The 19,792-nt window shown below is 41.9% G+C and overlaps 1 protein-coding gene across 2 annotated transcripts in view; it reads left to right on the top strand.

Annotated features, from left to right (window-relative positions):
* pnpla7b (patatin-like phospholipase domain containing 7b) overlaps positions 1 to 19,792 on the top strand; it is a 329,041-nt gene that overhangs the window by 50,717 nt on the left and 258,532 nt on the right. For both annotated transcript variants that reach the window (XM_059994311.1, XM_059994312.1), the window contains exons 6-7: positions 4,912 to 5,000; positions 14,761 to 14,901. In XM_059994311.1, the coding sequence (XP_059850294.1) occupies positions 4,912 to 5,000; positions 14,761 to 14,901 (230 nt within the window). The remainder of the gene's footprint in view (positions 1 to 4,911; positions 5,001 to 14,760; positions 14,902 to 19,792) is intronic.

The raw sequence follows: 19,792 nt of genomic DNA, 5'->3' as shown, positions 1-19,792 counted from the left end.
GAAGTCAAGGGAACACACACTAGTCCTCATCGATGAATCAGCAATAGAAAGGGTGAGCAGGTTCAAGCCTCTGGGTGTCAACATCTTTGAAGATCCATCCTGATTGCATCCATATTGATGCAATTACAAAGAAGGCACAACACCGGCTACATTTCATTAGGAATTTGAGGAGAATTGGTATGTCACCAAGAACATTTGCAAATTTCCATAGGTGTACCATGGACGGCAATCTAACTGATTACATCACCTTCTGGTATGAAGGGGCCTCTGCACAGGATTGGAAAAAGCTGCACAAGGTTGTAAGCTGCCAGCTCCATTGTGGGCACTAACCTCCCCAGCACTGAGGACATCTTCATGACAGTGTTCATCATGAAGGACCCCCAGCACCCAAGACAAGCTTTTATTGCTACCATCAGAGAGGAGGTACATGAACTGAAGACACACACTCTGTTTCAGGAACAGCTTCTTCCCCTCCGCCATCAGATTCTGAATGGACAATGAAATATCCAAGTATATAAAGTGTGTCCAGTTTGTCCCATGTAAGAGAGCCAGCCTTTCTAAACAGTTTATTAAGTCTCTTGGCATCGTTCATTCTGATGCCATTGCCCCAGCAGACCACCACATAAAAGATTGTACTGGCAACACAGACTGGTAGAACATGTGAAGGAGAGGTCTGCATACTTGTCAACCAGATGCAGCCCCAAATACTTGTAGATCTTCATCACATCCATATCCTTACCGTCAATAGTAACAGTTTTTCTAAAGTCCATCACCATGTTACGCTGCATATGGTTCAGCTTGCACCATTTGACAAAGTCCTCCACCAGGGCCCTGTGTTCATCCTCCCTTTATGCACCCAATTATTGCAGAGTCATCACAGAGTGTCTGCAGATGACATGACTCAATGTTGTATCAGAAGTTTTATTATGTATTGCAATGTACTGCTGCAGCAGAACAGCACATTTCACAATGTATACTAGCGATAATAAATCTGAATTCTGAATGGTGTGCGGGTTTGCATTGGATCCGAACATGTGTTGTGGGAGAGACCTCTTGGGCCTTGAGTTGGGTGCGAGTTAAACTGTGATGTGGTTTAAGTTGGATGTTAACCATGTGCACCAAAGTAAGAAACTATGCCACAGCATTTGGATGCCTTGCAATTAAATATGAATTCAGCAGCTGTATTTCATCCTGAGTTTGAGGAGATTTGGTTTGTCACCTAAAACACTCAGACTTCCACAGATGTACGGAGAGCGTTCTGACTGGGTGCATCACCGTCTGGTACAGGGGGTGGGGAGTCTGCTGCATGCTGCAGAGAGTTGTAAACTTAGTTAGCTCCATCATGTAGTATCCAAGGTGATTCAGGAACAGCTTCTTCCCCTCTGCTGTCCAATTTCTAAATGGACATTGAACTCATGAACACTACCTCTTTTTAAAAAATGTCTTTTTTGTACTACTTATCTTAATTTAACAATTTAATATATGTATATACACTTATTGTAATTCAGTTCTTTGTTTATTGGTCATGAAATGCATTGTATTGCTGCTGCAAGGTTAACAAATTTCACAAAGTAAGCCAGCAATACTAAACCTGACTCCGATTCTGATTGAGATGTGATGAAGTGCTGATATCCTGGTACTGTCTCATTTATACCAGAGGATGGCGCTTGATCCTCATAAATGAGCTTAAATTCAGTTTTATTTGATAAGCAAAACTGTGGAGAAACGTTAACGAATTAAGCGGGAACGCTGCACTTGTCCTGTCAGATTGTTTTCAACAATAACTCCTAAGAGTTTCACCAGTCTCAATTTTATGAATGAGTTTTAAGGTTCTGATTTTGGATGGGGTTGAGTGTTGGCTTGTGAAGTTACCTTGGATATTTTCCTTTTTCACCTTGTTACATAGAAAATAGGTGCAGGAGTAGGCCATTCAGCCCTTCGAGCCTGCACCGCCATTCAGTATGATCATGGCTGATCATCCAACTCAGAACCCTGTACCTGCTTTCTCTCCATACCCTCTGATCCCTTTAGCCACAAGGGCCATATCTAACTTCCTCTTAAATATAGCCAATGAACTGGCCTCAACTGTTTCCTGTGGCAGAGAATTCCACAGATTCACCACTCTCTGTGTGAAGAAGTTTTTCCTCATCTCGGTCCTAAAAGGCTTCCCCTTTATCCTTAAACTGTGACCCCTCGTTCTGGACTTCCCCAACATCGGAAACAATCTTCCTGTATCTAGCCTGTCCAATCCCTTTGGAATTTTATACATTGTGTGGGATACCTGCCTGGTCCAGAATAGTTGCCTGTTAGCCAGCACCTTCTCATCTGGCAGTGATGCCATTGTGCATGCTGTTGGACTGCAGAATTTACAATGGAGTCCAGCAGTCTCTCTCTTCAATGCAACCACACAATATTATAAGCACTGTATCAGGCAGTGAGGTGGACCTTGCAGAATCATGTTCCTGTGTGAGAGGTGGGTGCTGCTTGGGACTAATAACTTTGCGGTTAGATGGGTATGGAGCGAAGTTTAATACCCACCTTGCCTATTGAAACCAGATCTTGCAGTGTAGATATAAGCCCTCCACCCCCTTTCCTGGTCACTCATCCCCTTATTTTCCACCCCCCACCAAGTGACCTTAAACATCAATACAGAATGGATGGAGTTATTGTCAGTCTGATTCAAGATTCAAAAATTTTATTGTCATTCTAACTACATAAGCTCTGCAGGGCAGAATGAGACAGCATTTCCCAGGAGCAATGCAATCATAACATAACAAGCACAACACTAAATAATAAACATAACAACAAATAGTAAAACACAACAGCCACATGTCAGTTAAAAACAAGTTATAAGTGTCCAGTGCAAGTTAAAAGTGTCCAAAGCAGAGTCAGGTAGAGCAGCTATTTAGCAGTCTGACTGCCTGTGGGAGGAAGCTGTTTAGTAGCCTTGTGGTTTTAGTTTTGATGCTCCTGTAACATTTACTTGACAGCAGAAGAACTAACAGTTCATGGAAAGGGTGTGAGGGGTCTTTAATTATGTACTGTGTCTTCTGGAGGCATCGACTCTGAAAGAGGACTTGGACAGAAGGTAGGGAGACCCCAATAACCTTCTCTGCTCCCCTAACCACCCTCTGCAAGGCTTTTTTTGTCAGCAGCACTGCAGCTGGAGTACCTGGTTGTGATGCAAAAGGTCAGTACACTCTCAACCACTCCTCTGTAGAATGTAGTTAAGATGTTAGTGGGGAGCTAAACTCTTGTGAATGATTCTTCAGGCATATGGCCTGGGTCAGGAGTGGGAGGGTGAAGAGGCCTTGGTCTTTGCTCACGTGCCACCTCCATCTGTCCTGGATGTTCTTTAGGTCTGGAGTCCCCGTCACATGGCAAACTGATTCTGACATTCTGGGACAGGGTAGTACAAAGCTCATTGAGTTACTTTTGCTCTTTTTGCCCACCCACGTGAATGCTAGGTCCTGACCACAATTTCAGTGTAGCAGGAGCCAGGAACAAAGCATCAGAAGCAGCTGTCCCCTGCTGCCCTGGAGGTTCCCGATAGTGATCTGCTGAGTGGACTGTGGTCAGATGGTCTGGCTCAGAGAGTGAGCGTGCTGCTCTGACCACATCCCAGAGTAGAAAGGAAAATGTAGTTGTTGTCTGCAGTAATGACCACTGGCTCTTTGTTAAGTGCTCGCAACAACTCAGTAGTAAAAGTACCACAGGTCAGGTCAGTAGACGTCCAGTAATCTGATACCTTTGGGTTTTTGGTGCCAACTTCCAGATTTCTCAGGCTAACAGTAATACTTGAACAGACTTTTATTTCATTTTTCATTTAAAATGTGTCAGTTTGTTTTCAGTGAACCTGGTGAGTGTAAAGGGAGCCACAATGAGTTTAAAAGGGACTATCAGCTTGTTTGTTTCAGCTCATTATACAGACAGAGGCTTACAAGTATTGTGGCTGCACAGACCGCTCTCACCGCAGACTCTCGCTCCAGCTGCAATCATATCCACGTTTCTTGACCCCCAGTGTTCCCAAGTGCAACCCCAACTCCCAGCAATAACACAGATTACTTCAGGGAAATGGGGATCTGTATGTAACGAGGAGCTGGTGAACCAATGAGTGAGTCAGATACTGAAACATCAGAATTTCAAAACCAATCTGATACCAGGTTATTGGAATTTTTCTGTACCATGAAGTTTATGCGAAGTAGTAAGGAGTTGGAATTTCTTTCAGCAACCTCCATGTTTCTCCTGTGCCACCTGTATTAATTTCTTTATACACTGTTTCTATCCTCATTTATACTGAAGACAGAGGACCAGGGCTACTTTGTTTGGAATCGGGCATCACTTGGGTATTTAGAGCACTGTTGGGGTTTGTGATGCAAGGAAGGTATTTGAATGTTTCATAGTCCTGGTCATATAAGCTAGATGTTCTGAATAGGTCTTTCAAACCTTTTGGACATAGTTACAAGTTAAAGGATTGATTATTTAAAAGTTGGGTACATAACATTTCTATTCACAGTAAGTTATGAATAGCTGGACATCTCTACCCCAGTGTGCTGTGGAAGCTTGAGTACCGGGGTATTTAAAAAGAAATATATTTTTTGGAAGGTTGGGGTTTTACAGCTCTAGGGACCTGAGAGAGATAGACGAGTTGGAACCAGGAGTAGATCTGCAATGACATTGAATGGCAAGACAGACTGCTCCTCTTTTATGTTCTCGGGATCTTCTTGTGTTCCATGAACAAGGATACTACTAACTACTAATTACTTGGATGATGGGTATCTTTCAATCTGTGTAAATGGATTCTTTCCTGAATTGCATGTTTTGAGCTGTCATGAAAGGTGGTTTCAAACAGGGTAGACGGTTCAGGGCACTTGGATCGCTGCCTATAATCTACATTATTTTAAATTCCAGGTGAAGTTGTCTACCTCATCACTGGTTGGGAACAACGTGCCTCGTCAGAGGTTGAGGAAGAGGCAGAAGGTACTGAACCTGGCTAGAAGGTACACTCAGTGTAAATTGTTTTAGTATAATGACCTATTCTGATGAAGTGGAGGGCCAGAAATGGTGAATTTCTTCATTGTCCTTGGCAATATTATGGTCTTCTTTTCCATCAGCTGTGAAGGGATTCCTGCATCTGTTAGAGCAAACAAAATCACACCATTGATTTTTTTTTTTAAAAAGAGACACTTATTCACCTCCTGATTTGGGATATCTTTGAAGCATGATTTTTGAAATGGCTTACTCTCAGCTTACCCTACATGTGTAGACTTTCCTTAGGTTTCCAGTCCCAGCAATCTTAAAGTAAATTTCCTCAGCACCATCCAGTCCACTTGCAGTTCTCCTGCATTATATGGCAACCACTACTGTATGCAGTACTCAGTACAGATCAGCTACTCTTGTACGTGCTCCTTGCATAACCTCCCTGTTCTGGTATTCTGTATTCAGGTTAGTAAAGGAAATTCTCCTGTAAGTATTTTTAAAAAACTAGTTGGTGTACACTTTGTCCTTTCGTTACACTTAATAACAATCCACTAAGTATAAATTCCCCTACCCTATTGTGTCTCCTCAAAAGCATTCTGACCAACTTGTCTGGATTAAATTCTTTTTGCTACTTTTCTGCTTTATGGACCTGATCATCTATATCTTCCTGTAGTCTAAAGCTTTGCTTCTCTGTATCATATACCAGCCTTTTGCCAAATCTTGATCATGTTTGATGTACTTTGATTAGTTCGGTACTGGACATTACAGAATGTAAGGCACAAAATAGTTTGTGAAACCCTAGAGGTTGCAACCTTTGAGACAAAAGTCATCTCTCAACCCCTTGCCCCTTTCATTCTGACACTGATCCAAGTTTGGATCCAATTTGGCATCTCCCTTGGATTCATGGACTTTAACTGGTCTGCCTGCTTTAAATTTTATAAAAACTTATCTAAAATCCATGAAGTCTACATCCAATACACTGTCCTCAGTGACTTTCCTCATTACCTCAAATATAATTACTGTTCCTCAGTAACCGTCTCTTAATGGAAGTTCAGACTTTAAATAAATTACAATAATTTTCCACCCTCTGAAATTAAACTAACTAGCCTGGAATTAATTTATCTTCCCTCACTTTTTTTTCCCAAGCAGTATAATGTGTGCTGTTTTTCCAATTCTTTGACGCTGCTGTAGACCTAAATAATTGACATATTGTGCTGGAAGACTTGTGCAATTTCATTCTTTGCTTTTAAATAGGCTGGAGTATATTTCTTGCTGGCCTGTTAAGTTATTCATTTTCATAAAATGCTGAATATTTTAATTCTTCCTGTTTTATAATGATTATTATATTCAACTTTTGCACTTGTTTGTTGTGACTGATATTGGCAACTCCCTCTTTTATGGGCAGATTCAAGATCTAGTACACAAGTGTAAAGGAGAACAAAATAATTGTTACTCCTGATCCACTGCAGTGCAAAAAAAATACTGAGGTATAGAATACCATCATAACAAAATGCAATAATGTAAATATAAATATCTTGCATATGGTTGCAAGAAAAAGTTTGTGAACCCCTTGTAATTACTTGGTTCTCCATTAACTAGTCATATAATATGGTCTGATCTTTGTCTAAATCACACCAATAGAGAAGCACACAATCTGTCTAAACTAATAACATACAAATAATTGTACATTTCATGTCTATTGAACACATTGTTTAATCTTTCACAGTCCAGGTTGGAAAAAGTATGTGAACCCTTGTATTTAATAACTGGTAGAACCTCTTTTAGTAGCAAGAACCTCCCTCTGTAGCAGCCGATCAGACTTGCAAAATGGAGGGGAGGAATTTTAGACCATTGCTCCATACAAAATTGTTTCAGTTCATCAATATTTCTGGGATACCTTGCATGAACAGCTCTCTTCAGGTCATGCCACAGCATCTCAATTGAGTTAAGGTCTGGACCCTGACTTGGCCATTCCAAAACACAAATTATCTTCTTAAACCGTTCTGTTGTTGAATTACTCTTGTGTTTCCGATCACTATCTTGTTGCATCATTCAACTTCTATTAAGCTTCGGGTTGTGGACTGACATTCGCCTGTAAAATGTCTTAACAGAATTTTGAATTCATTGTTCCCTCAATGATTGCAGGCTGTCCAGGCCCTGAGGCAGTAAAACAGCACCAAAACATGATGCTTCTTCCACCATGCTTCACTGTTGGGATAAAGTGTACATTTCTCCCAAAGAGTTCAACTTTTGTCTCATCTGTCCACAGAACATTGTACCAGAAGTGTTGTGGAACATCCAGATGGTCTTCTGCAAACTTGATATAGAAAAATTGAAAACCTACAGTCCAATACAGGCCCTTCGGCCGACAATGCTGTGCCGAAGATGTACTTACTTAGAAATTACCTAGGGGCAGCCATCGCCCTCTATTTTTCTAAGCTCCATGTAACTATCCAAAAGTCTCTTAAAAGGCCCTAACGTATCGCCTCCATCACTGTCACTGGTAGCCCATTCCACGCACTCACCAGTCTGTGTAAAAAAAAACAAAAAAAACGATAACAAAAAAAAAACTTGCCCCTGACATCTCCTCTGCACCTACTTCCAAGCACTTAGAACTGTGTCCTCTTGTGTTAGCCATTTCAGCCGTGGGAAAAAGCCTCTGACTATCCACACGATCAATGCCTTTCATCATCTTATACATATCTGTCAGGTCACCTCTCATCCTCCGCCGCTCTGAGGAGAAAAGGCTGAGTTCACTCAACCTATTCTCTTAAGGCATGCTCCCCAATCCAGGCAACATCCTTGTAAATCTCCTCTGTACCTTTTCCACATCCTTCCTGTAGTGAGGTGACCAGAACTGAGCGCAGTACTCCGTGGGGCTTGACCCAGGTCCTATATAGCTGTAACATTCCCTCTCGGCTCTTAAACTCAATCCCACAGTTGATAAGGCCAATGCACAGTATGCCTTCTTAACCATAGAGTCAACCTGTGCAGCAGCTTTGAGCATCCTATGGACTCAGACCCCAAGATCCCTTTGATCCTCCACACTGCCAAGAGTCTTACTGTTAATATTATATTCTGCCATTGTATTTGACCTACCAAAATGAACCACCTCACACTTATCTGGGTTGAACTCCATCTGCCACTTCTCAGTCCCGCTGTAACCTGACAGCTCTCCACACTATCCACAACACCCCCCAACCTTTGTGTCATCATTAAATTTACTAACCCATCCCACCACTTCTTCATCCAGGTCATTTATAAAAATCGCAAAGAGTAGGGGTCCCAGAACAGATCCCTGAGGCACACCACTGGTCACCGGCCTCCATGCGGAATATAACCCGTCTACAACCACTCTTTGCCTTCTGTGAGCAAGTCAATTCTAAGCAATGACACCTTGGATCCAATGCCTCCTTACTTTCTCAATAAGCCTTGCTTGGGGTACCTTATCAAATGCCTTGCTGAAATCCATATACACTATATCTACGGCTCTACCTTCATCAATGTGCTTTGTCACATCCTCAAAAGATTCAATCAGGCTCATAAGGCACGACCTGCCTTTGACAAAGCCATGCTGACTATTCCTAATCATATGATGCCTCTCCAAATGTTATAAATCCTGCCTCTCAGGGATCTTTTCCATCAATTTACCAACTTCTGAAGTAAGACTCGCTGGTCTATAATTTCCTGAGATATCTCTACTCCCTTTCTTGAATAAGGGAACAACATCTGCATCCTCCAGTCCTCTGGAACCTCTCTCGTCCCCATTAATGATGCAAGAATCATCGCCAGAGGCTCAGCAATCCCCTCCCTCGCCTCCCACAGTAGCCTGGAGTACATCTCATTTGGTCCCAGAGACTTATCTAACTTGATGCTTTCCAAAAGCTCCAGCACATCCTCTTTCTTAATGTCTATATGATCAATCTTTTCAATCCGCTGTAAATCATCCCTACAATTGCCAAGATCCTTTCCCATAGTGAATACTGAAGCAAAGTATTCATTAAGTATCTCTGTTATCTCCTTTGGTTCCATACACACTTTTCCACCATCACACTTGATTGGTCCCATTCTCTCATGTCTTATCCTCTTGCTCTTCACATACTTGTAGAATGCCTTGGGATTTTCCTTAATCTTGGTCGCCAAGGCCTTCTGATGGTCCCTTCTGGCTCTCCTAATTTCATTCTTAAGCCCCTTCCTGCTAGCCTTATAATCTTCTAGGTCTCTATCATTACCTAGTTTTTTTGAACCTTTCATAAGCTCTTCTTTTCTTCTTGACTAGATTTCAACAGCCTTTGTACACCATGGTTCCTGTACCCTACCATTCTTTCCATCTCATTGGAGATGTGCACAATTTTTTTTTATTATTATAAAGAGAGCAGTGGTTTCCTCTGTGGTGTCCTTCCATGAACACTGCTATTGTTCAGTGTTTTTCTTATAGTAAACAGATGAACAGAGACTTTAGCAAGTTCTGGAGATTTCTGCAGATCTTTTGCTGTTACCCTTGGGTTCTTTATCTCCTCCTTCAGCATTGATTGATTGGAACACCTGACTCCAAATAGTTTTTGTAGAAGATGTTACCCCAGAGGTTCACATACTTTTTTGAACCTAGACTGTGATTATTTAAATGGCATTATTAATGAGTATTATTATTTATTAATACTATTATTATTAATACTTAGTATTAATAAAAATAATACAATTGTTTGTTATTAGTTTAGGCAGATTGTGTGTCTATTATTATGACAGATGAAGATCAGACTACATTTTAAGAGTAATTAATGCAGAAAACCAAAATTACAAATGGTTTACAAACTTTTTTTGCAACTAGATTGATTGCATGTCCATAAATATTCAGTGAAAACCTTGCACATATTCTCTGCCTCCACACATGATAACTTCCCTGAAAATGTTCATTTGATCTAATAGCATGGATTTATAGATTAGAAATACTTATGGGGATCTACAGTACTAAGCAATGGATTATCTCCGGAGATTAGGTGTTAAGCATTTTCACTGACGGGACTTCTAGAGACAATTGATTAATTCCCTTGCTTTCAGCTGATGTTGCGGCCGAAGATTGAAAGCAAGTTATTGATGTTATGAAAGTTGGCTATTGAATTTACGGATGATTCAAGGATTTGTGTTGGAGCTACAGTTGACCACTGTGGACATTGATGTTGATGTAGAAAATCACATCCTCACGCCAGTTGAATTGGGGGAGGTAATTTTATGGACAAGTTTATGGAATGCATTTGAGATAGTTTTCTAGAGCTATGCTTTGTGGACTCAACGTGGGATTGGTCTATTTTGGATCATGTTGTGTGTTATGAGGCAGAAATAAATGATAGGCTGCTGTTCTTTGCTTTGGTTATTCACATATGTATTAACGAAGAGACTGATTGTAACACATTCATGTCTGCTGATGATAACAGTTGACGTATGAGGAGAATACAGTTTGCAGAAATTTGAGAAGAGTGAGCCAGCAGAAATATGGCAGATGGAAAAAAGTGAAGAGATTCTGTGAGTTTCCTGAGGAAAGCGGTAAAATACTTACATGGTGTGAGATGAATGGAATTGGGATGAAAATATTGGCACGGGTAGAGAACTGGTTAACAGACTGGAAGCAAAGAGACATAATAAGCTAGTTGGCCATCTGTGACTAACGGGTTCAACAGGGATCTATGCTTCGGTCCGAGCACACGGTCTATAATTCAGCTTCACTGAGGGGATCAAACGTTGTATCATCAAGTTATTTGATGTTTCAAAATTAAGTAGGATTATGAGTACTGAGGAGGCTGTAAAGAGGATTTCAATGAGCTAAGCAAGTGGGTGAAAATGTGCCTGATGGATGTGAGGTCATCCACTTTGCACAAAACAGAGAAGTAGAGATTGTTTTTTAAAGTGGTGACAGGTTGGGAAATGCTGACAATCAAAGGGACATGTCCTCATACACAAATAACTGAAAACCAATGTGCCGTTACAGGGCAAATGTTATTTTGGCTTTTACTATGAGGGGATTTGAGTAGAAGGGTAAAGCTGCCTGATTGCAATTACTGTGTGTCGGGCCTTGGTGAAATTAGTGCGATCACTCAAGTCGAGTATGATATTCTCCTGAGGGGACGTCTTTTGGTAGGTCCTCAGGTGCTGCAGAGGCTGATTATGCGATCCACGTATTCTGTTTCAGTGTGGGCAAGAGTAAGTGGTGGCTGTGGTTAATGGTTGGGTCTTTATTGTTGAGCCTCCTAAGGGATCAGCTGTACTGGACTGGGTGTTAAGTAATGAACCTGAGGTGATTAGAGAACTTAAGGTAAAAGAACCCTTAAGAGGCCGTGATCACAATATGATTGAATTCAACTTGAAATTTGATAGAGAGAAAGTAAAATTGGACCTAGCAGTATTTCAGTGGAGTAAAGGAAATTACAGTGGTATGAGAGAGGAGTTGGCCAAAGTAAATTGGAAGGAGATGCTGGCAGGGATGATAGCATAGCAACAATGACATGAGTTTCTAGGAAAAATGAGGAAGGTGTAGGATAGCTGGATTCTAAAAATGAAGAAATACTCAAATGGCAAAATAGTACAACCCTGGCTGACAAGGGAAGTCAAAGCTAATGTAAAAGCAAAAGAAAGGACATACAACAAAGCAAAAATTAGTGGGAAGTGGGTAAAAGGTGAAATATGAAAGCAAGCTATCAAACAATATCAAAGTGGGTAGTAAAAGCTTTTACAAGTATGTAAAAAATGAGAGGAGAGTGGATATAGGACTGCTAGAAAATGAATTTGGAGAAATAATAATAGGGGCCAAGAAGATAGCAGATGAACTAAATGAGCATTTTGCATCAGTTTTCACTGTGGAAGACACTAGCAGTGTGCCAGACGTTGGAGGGTGTGAGGGAAGAGAAGTAGGTGCAGATACTATTGCAAAGGAGGAAGTGCTCAAAAAGCTGAAAGACCTGTGGGTACACGTCACCCGGACCAGATGAACTGCACCCTAGGGTTCTGAAAAAGGTAGCAGTAGAGATTGTGGAGGCATTAGCAATGATTTTTCAAGAATCAGCACGGTGTCAGAGGACTGGACTGTCACTCCAGTCTTTAAGAAAGGAGGAAGGCAAAAGAAAGGAAATTATAGACCAGTTAGCCTGACCTCAGTGGTTGGGAAGCTGTTGGAGTTGATTGTTAAGAATGAGGTTATGGAGTACTTGGTGACATAGGACAAGATAGGACAAAGTCAGCATGGTTTCCTTAAGGGAAAAATCTTGCCTGATGAACCTGTTGGAATTCTTTGAGGAGATTATGCATAGGATAGATAAAGGGGATACAGTGGATAATGTATATTTGGACTTTCAGAAGGCCTTTGACAAGGTGCCACACATGAGGCTGCTTACCAAGTTAAAAGCCCATGGTATTACAGTAAAGTTGCTGGCATGGTAGAGCATTGGCTGATTGGTAGGAGGCAGCGAAAGGGAATAAAAGGATCCCTTTCTAGTTGGCTGCCAGTGACTAGTGGTGTTCCACAGGGGCCGGTGTTGGGACTACTTTTTATGTGGTGTATCAGGGATTTAGATGATAGAATAGATGGATTTTCAGCTGCCACTTGTTTTCTACGGCACAGCTGAGGTCGCTCTCATGTACTGCAGTTCCCACTTAAAAAGATTTTGTCTAGTTGTATCTATTGAATATAATGCCTTCCCAGTTTTTAGATATAATGTTGAATTTCTTCAGGCTGATTTTGATGTTCTGTTTGAAGCCTTTCCTTTGCCCACCAGGAGCTCACTGTTCTCCCTTCAGCTGGGAGTGAAGGATTTGTTTAGGGAGACGCGAGTAAGGCATCTGGATGACATTGCCTATCCATTGGAGTTGTTGCATTATCGTAGTGGAAATGCTGTTCATGCAGGCCTCCTCCAGTACGCTGGTGTTAGACAATAGACAATAGGTGCAGAAGTAGACCATTCGGCCCTTCGAGCCTGCACCGCCATTTTGAGATCACGGCTGATCATCTACTATCAATATCCAGTTCCTGCCTTGTCCCCATATCCCTCGATTCCCCTATCCATAAGATACCTAGTCTAGCTCCTTCTTGAAAGCATCCAGAGAATTGGCCTCCACTGCCTTCCCGAGGCAGTGCATTCCAGACCCCCACAACTCTCTGGGAGAAGTTTTTCCTTAACACTGTCCTAAATGACCTACCCTTTATTCTCAAACTATGCCCTCTGGTACTGGACTCTCCCAGCATCTGGAACATATTTCCTGCCTCTATCTTGTCCAATCCCTTAATAATCTTGTGTTTCAGTCAGATCCCCTCTCAATCTCAATCCCAGCGTGTACAAGCCAGTCTCTAACCTCTCTGCGTAAGACAGTCCAGACATCCCAGGAATTAACCTCATGAATCTACACTGCACTTCTTCTACAGCCAGGATGTCCTTCCTTAACCCTGGAGACCAAAACTGTACACAGTACTCCAGGTGTGGTCTCACCAGTGCCCTGTACAAATGCAAAAGGCTTTCCTTGCTCTTGTACTCAATTCCCTTTGTAATAAAGGCCAACATTCCATTAGCCTTCTTCACTGCCTGCTGCACTTGCTCATTCACCTTCAGTGACTGATGAACAAGATCTCTTTGTATTTCTCCCTTACCCAACTCTACACTGTTCAGATAATCTGCCTTCCTGTTCTTACTCCCAAAGTGGATAACCTCACACTTATTCACATTAAACATCATCTGCCAATTCACCCAGCCGATCCAAGTCACCCTGAATTCTCCTAACATCCTCATGACATGTCACACTGCCACCCAGCTTAGTATCATCAGCAAATTTGCTGATGTTATTCTCAATGCCTTCATCTAAATCATTGACGTAAATTGTAAACAGCTGTGGTCCCAATACCGAGCCCTGTGGCACCCCACTAGTCACCACCTGCCATTCCGAGAAACACCCCTTCACCGCTACCCTTTGCTTTCTATCTGCCAACCAGTTTTCTATTCATGTCAATGTCTTCCCCCCAGTGCCATGAGCTTTGATTTTACCCACCAATCTCCTATGTGGGACCTTGTCAAATGCCTTCTGAAAATCGAGGTACACTACATCCACTGGATTTCCCCCGTCTAACTTCCTGGTTACATCCTCGATAAACTCCCAACAGATTAGTCAAGCATGATTTACCCTTGGTAAATCCATGCTGGCTTGGCCCAATCCTATCACTGCTATCTAGATATGCTTGGATTGGTGGGTAACACTGGAGTCCTGGTACAGCAGAAACATCACCTATTTTTGTGTTGTGATAAGTTTTATTGTCATCCTTGTGCAGGTCTGGACTTGGTGGATGACCAGTATCCTTTTATTTTTGCTTTATTTAACTTTTGAGGTTTGATTATCTCTTCCTTCAGACCCTCAAATGGATTTTGCCTCAGAATTAGCTGTTGACCCTTTTTAACACAATAGCCTCTAAATGCAATTATTTGGGTAAGAATTCTGAAAACATAGTAACAAACTTCATGCATTAAAAGTCAGGGACAATAAATCTGATTCTGATCGCTGTGCTGAAGTTACTGAGAGTTGGTTAAAGGAGTCTACAGTTGTGGTTGATGTGCCAAGGGTTTTTATACCAAGTGTGAAAACACATCAATAGTTTATGACAGTCATTGTGGTAGCATTCAGTTTATTCAAGCCATCAGTTGTAATTATGTATAGAAATTGCTTTAAGCAAATTAGAGATAAAAGGAAAAATGTTAATAACCTGTAGCTTCCCAATTAGCATATTAATGCGGTTTATTTTTTTCTTTGTAGGATACTCCGGCTCAAGAAGGAGCCTCCAATATTGCAGCCAAAGGAGCCTCCTTCCTCATTGCTTGAGGCTGATCTGACTGAATTTGATGTGAAAAACTCCCACTTGCCCTCTGAGGTTCTTTATATGCTCAAAAATGTGAGGTAAGCAGCGGACTGGAAACTCAAAATTGTGTCTGCAAGGTCACCTGGATTAATGTTATCGCTAAGATTGTTTGTCACTCCTCTGTAAGGCAGTTGCATTCAATCTAATTCCATTTGCCTATCATTGCAGTTTTGGCTTGTTTCAGCACCTTGTCTCCTTCACCATCAGCACTGGGTACAATCAACAAAGTGCAAACTACAAAGCCAAAAGAATGTTGGATTGCTTCAATAGTGTCAGCTGAGATTCAATGATTGCACTGTTGCTTTTGAATATGTTTGCTTTGTTTTCCTTCAGACACGTTAATAAATAATAATGCAGAAATATGGACATTTTAAAACTAAACTTTATCTGTTTATCTGGGCAGTCCTGTAAACTTAGTCTGGCAGAAGAGCAATATGGTTCTGTCCATGTCTGTTAAAGTCAATAATTTGGTCACTTGTTATGCTGATGTTTATGGAGACAGACTGTTATCAAGTCCTGTTCAGTCTCCTGCATGTTGGAGTTCAAGTAGTATTTCAATAGCTGTGAAGCACTTTTGGAAGTACAGAAAGAAGTTTTATATCTTCTCTTACATCTTCTCTTGTATTTTCTCAAACTTGCTTATTCTGGTTGTACTTAATACTGCAGAGGCCATTCACCCATTGAGCCCATGCCAACATGGGAAAACTGTCCATCAGTCCTATTCCCCCTCTCATTTTCCCAATAGCACTAGTTTATTTTCTTTCACATGTCCATTAACTCCTCTGATTCTTTTGCTACCTACTTACGGTGGACTGGAGAGTAGCTTTACAGCTTTCTACAAGCTCAGCTTTGAAATGTGGGAAGAAACTGGTATCTGTGTGAAAAACACACAAGGAGAATGTGGAGTGGTCTGCACAGATACCAGGGGTTGGGACTGAACTCAGCTCTTTGGAGCTGTGCTAACTGCAGTACCATTACGCCACTTTAATACAAGTCGGTCAGATTGCAGCAACAGTATTGTGCCAAATTCTAGTTTACTGTGAGCCTGCTCCTGGTTAAACTATAGTGCTGGTGTGGGAATGGCGAGTGAGGCTTTTGAATGAAGATACCAGCAGGATGAGAAGATGAAATGTTCATCATATTCAGGGCATGAAAATGGAAGTGAAGCAGGACAAGATAACTGGACAGCAATTGCTTTCAATGGTCACACCAATTTTTACTTCAGCGCTTTATTTCTGTCTTTCATATATAGGTTAATGGCATGATTAGTTTTAATGCTAAATGTAATGAGTAATATGTTTCTAAATTGCTTATGACATGCATTTGAGCTTTGAGCTGTATAATCATTTTATCGGTTTGTTATCTGGCCATGTTCACAGTGCACTGTAATGTGTGGAAATGTTTGGTATGTCAGAAACTTTGCTGCTGTGGAAGGTAGTGGAGCTGGAGATCCAAATGTAACCTTGGCCCCTGCTGTCAGCATGAAATTTGCAAGATCTCTGTTACTTTGTGAGTTTTCTGCCCCTTCCCAAAAGGGAAGGAGACATGGAGAAGCAGGATGGGTCTAGAGATTGGGTTTAGCTATCAGCAATGGAATGGTGACAACGATAGAATTGAAATGAGTGTGAAAGTAAGAGTTGGAGACAATATGGGGCAGGAAACGGACTCAGGATCTAATAAGTGAATAGGTTCTCTTAATCTGCGTCCGAGGACCTGGAAAAGATTTGTGCTGATGATTAAGGATGGTGCAAGGAGTTTGTTGGGGAAAATTTTGGCTTGGGCACTACGAGAGCAATATGGTGCCTGGATGAAGTGTAGCTGGTGTATTCAATTTGCTGCTAAGGAGCAGCATGTTTCTAAGGTAGGAAAGGAGCAAGGTCAAAACACAATGGAGCGAGTAGTCTTAGCAGGAAATTAAATGAAAGATCTACTCCTTATCTGATAACTTAAATTTCAGGTTTGAATAGAGAATGGGATGTGAATTAATTGTCTAAAATTAAAGCAATCTATTCTCCCTTACACATTCCCCATCTTAGGTGGATGAAGGAGCAGGCTTAAATTAAAGTAAATTAATTTGAAGGGCACTTGAAAACTAATTATGCTGTTAGATTTACTGAAGCTTTGAGTGTGAGACAGCCAGAATCCTAAACCAGTAATTTAAAGACAAATACAAATCCCACTGTGAAATTAAATTCACAAATTAATCTTGAATTTGGAAAGAAACGGCAACTTGCCTTAGTAATTATGACCATTATAGAACTACCTGATACTTATTTTTAAAAATCTATCTGGTTTCACTAATGCCCTTCAAAGTAGGAAAACTGCTGCCCTTGCAGAGTTTGGTCTGTATGTGACTCCTGACTCTCAGCAAGTGATTGATTATTAAAGCTGTATGAAGTGATCAAATAGACCACTCAGTTGTACCGCTGCGATGAACCCAAACTCTGCATTCCCAGTCCAAATTATCTTGCAGAGATCTTCTCAAAAACATTTGGGACAGATGCCTAAATTGGCACGCTGTCTCCCTGACTGGTTATGTAGCAGCCAGATTCCTCCATCGCAATCCCCGAATTTGTCTTGTTCTACCAGCAGAACAGACCCACCAGAGATGCTGGCACAGTGGGTGCAGGCAAGAGGGGGTCACCAAAGTTGACTGCCACCATGATATCTCATGGCAAGGAACCTTATTGCCATTTGCTATCTTCTGTCAGCTAATGACACAGTATCGCACCATGTTATTCAGCATTTTGATGCTACTTCCAGTGCTTCTGTGTCTAGCACCAGTTTGGTAGCATTGTCACGGACCAAACCAGCTGAGTCATGAAGGACATAGCTACCAGATGGCTTTATGACAACTGTGAGTGAACCAAGGTGAAGGGTGAACCTCACCCTTGCTTGTCTACCTATGGCATGGGTAGAAGTGACATTGGACAGTCCTAGCAGAAACAAAATTGTTCCCAAAGACTTCCATGATGATATTATCTAGCATTACAAGTGTGCTAAATGGGATAGACTCAGCAGCTGAAAACTTCTTTTGGGTGTCTGAGAGACACTGTGGGCACTCAGTAGTAGCAGAAATGTTTATCACCACAATCTGTAACCATGTGGCCTAGCAGATCCCCCATTGTGATGGAAAATAACTGGTTCTTTGAGTCTCAACAGTAGAGGCCTGGACACACAGTTTTAATAATAAGGAATTTATTTACGAGGGGAAGTCGGGTCAACACAAGCAACTACAATACACAGGAAGCAGTGTGGGGACAGGGTACCGTTACACAAACAAAGAACAAGGGAAAAGCACTAGGACAGCTATCCCTCTTGACCTTGGATAGCTGCGGCTCCCTTACCAGGACAAACGATAGACCTTCCAAAACATAAATCAATGCACTTACCTCCAATGTGGTGGTCTGTAAGAGAGGGCTTACCAAGGGCAAGTCTCACCTTTTAAAGCATGGGGCTGGGTGAGATAATCCAATTAAGGTGACCAATAATTTAGGTGTGCATTGATTAGTTGGGAGGGACCAAATGTTGATTGGCATGCGGTGTGTCCTCCGACCAGCCAGGTGGCAGTGCACCTGTCATGTGGCTGGTATCTCTGGATACACCCCCCCCAGTACTGTCAGCCTTGGTTCAGTAAAGATAGCTGAGTGCATATCTAGCCACACAGAGAAACGATGAGGTGCTAGCCCAGCCAATATGTAACTGTTTGCTTTCTAAACAGCACATTTAAGAAAATGTAATAAGCTGAACTAAGCAACTTCACAACGATTAGGATTAAAATTCCTTATTCTACCACATACTTTCATGAATGGTGGTGCTAATGGGAAGGGAAGGCTCTAAGATCACTCTCATCTGTAACAATATAGTAGCTGAGGGCTCCACCATCAATAATCTGCGGACCTTCATTGACCAGGAACTCAACTGGACTGGCCTCATGCATGCCATTGAGTTCATCTGACGCTTACAAGGTCTGTCTAGTATCTGCAAGGGACTTGTGAGGAGTGCTGGTTGACTCACACTACTAACATGGATAAGTGCGGCTGTAGTACCTCTCAGGAAGATCTGTGCCTTCCAAGTCAAAGAAGCCTCCTTGATGGATTCTCCTTTAACCACCCTAATCATTCATCCTCACCACCGTTGCTGTTCAATGGCAGCAGCATGTCTGCCTTTAAGATTCTCCACCTCGGTAGCATATCCCATACTTGCAAACTTACCCACCTAAAAGGACAAAGAAACAGGTGCAAGGGAGTATCCCTTCATATTCCCTCCAGAAGAGATTTCCATTCTGATTTGACAATATCTCAATCTGTCATCATGACTAGATCTAGATTCAGACCGAGATTCCGATTTATTTGTCACATGTATGGTATACCGGGTGCTCCCCTCCCCCTTTCTTTCTCCCAAGGCCTCCCATCCCATGATCCTTACCCTTCTCTAGCTCTGTATCCCTTTTGCCAATCACCTGTCTGGCTCTCAGCTTCACCCCACCCGCTCTGGTCTTCTCCTATCATTTCGCATTTCCCCTCCCCTTCCTACTTTCAAATCTCTTACTATCTTTCCTTTCAGTTAGTCCTGACGAAGGGTCTCGGCCCGAAACGTCGACAGCGCTTCTCCCTATAAATGCTGCCTGGCCTGCTGCGTTCCACCAGCATTTTGTGTGTGTTGAGTGAAATGTGTTGTTTGCGTTAACAACTAACACACCAAAGATGTGCTGTTGGCAGCCGGCAAGTGTTTTCACATGTTTCGGTGATTACATAGCATGCCCACTACACTTGGCAGAACGTAGCAAAACAGAACATACCAAGTGAAAAGCAACAACGGCAAAACACCCATCCACCTAGGGTTGGAGCCCCCTACCAAACAGCAAGGTGGGGGTGCTTTCACCAGAACTGCAACAGTTCAGATACTTGGCCACTGATGTCCAGCTCT

This window comes from Hypanus sabinus, chromosome 18 (assembly GCF_030144855.1).
Source record: "Hypanus sabinus isolate sHypSab1 chromosome 18, sHypSab1.hap1, whole genome shotgun sequence".
Taxonomy (NCBI): domain Eukaryota; kingdom Metazoa; phylum Chordata; class Chondrichthyes; order Myliobatiformes; family Dasyatidae; genus Hypanus; species Hypanus sabinus.
The sequence above is the reverse complement of the archived record's forward strand: the minus strand, read 5'-3'. Positions and strand labels throughout refer to the sequence as shown.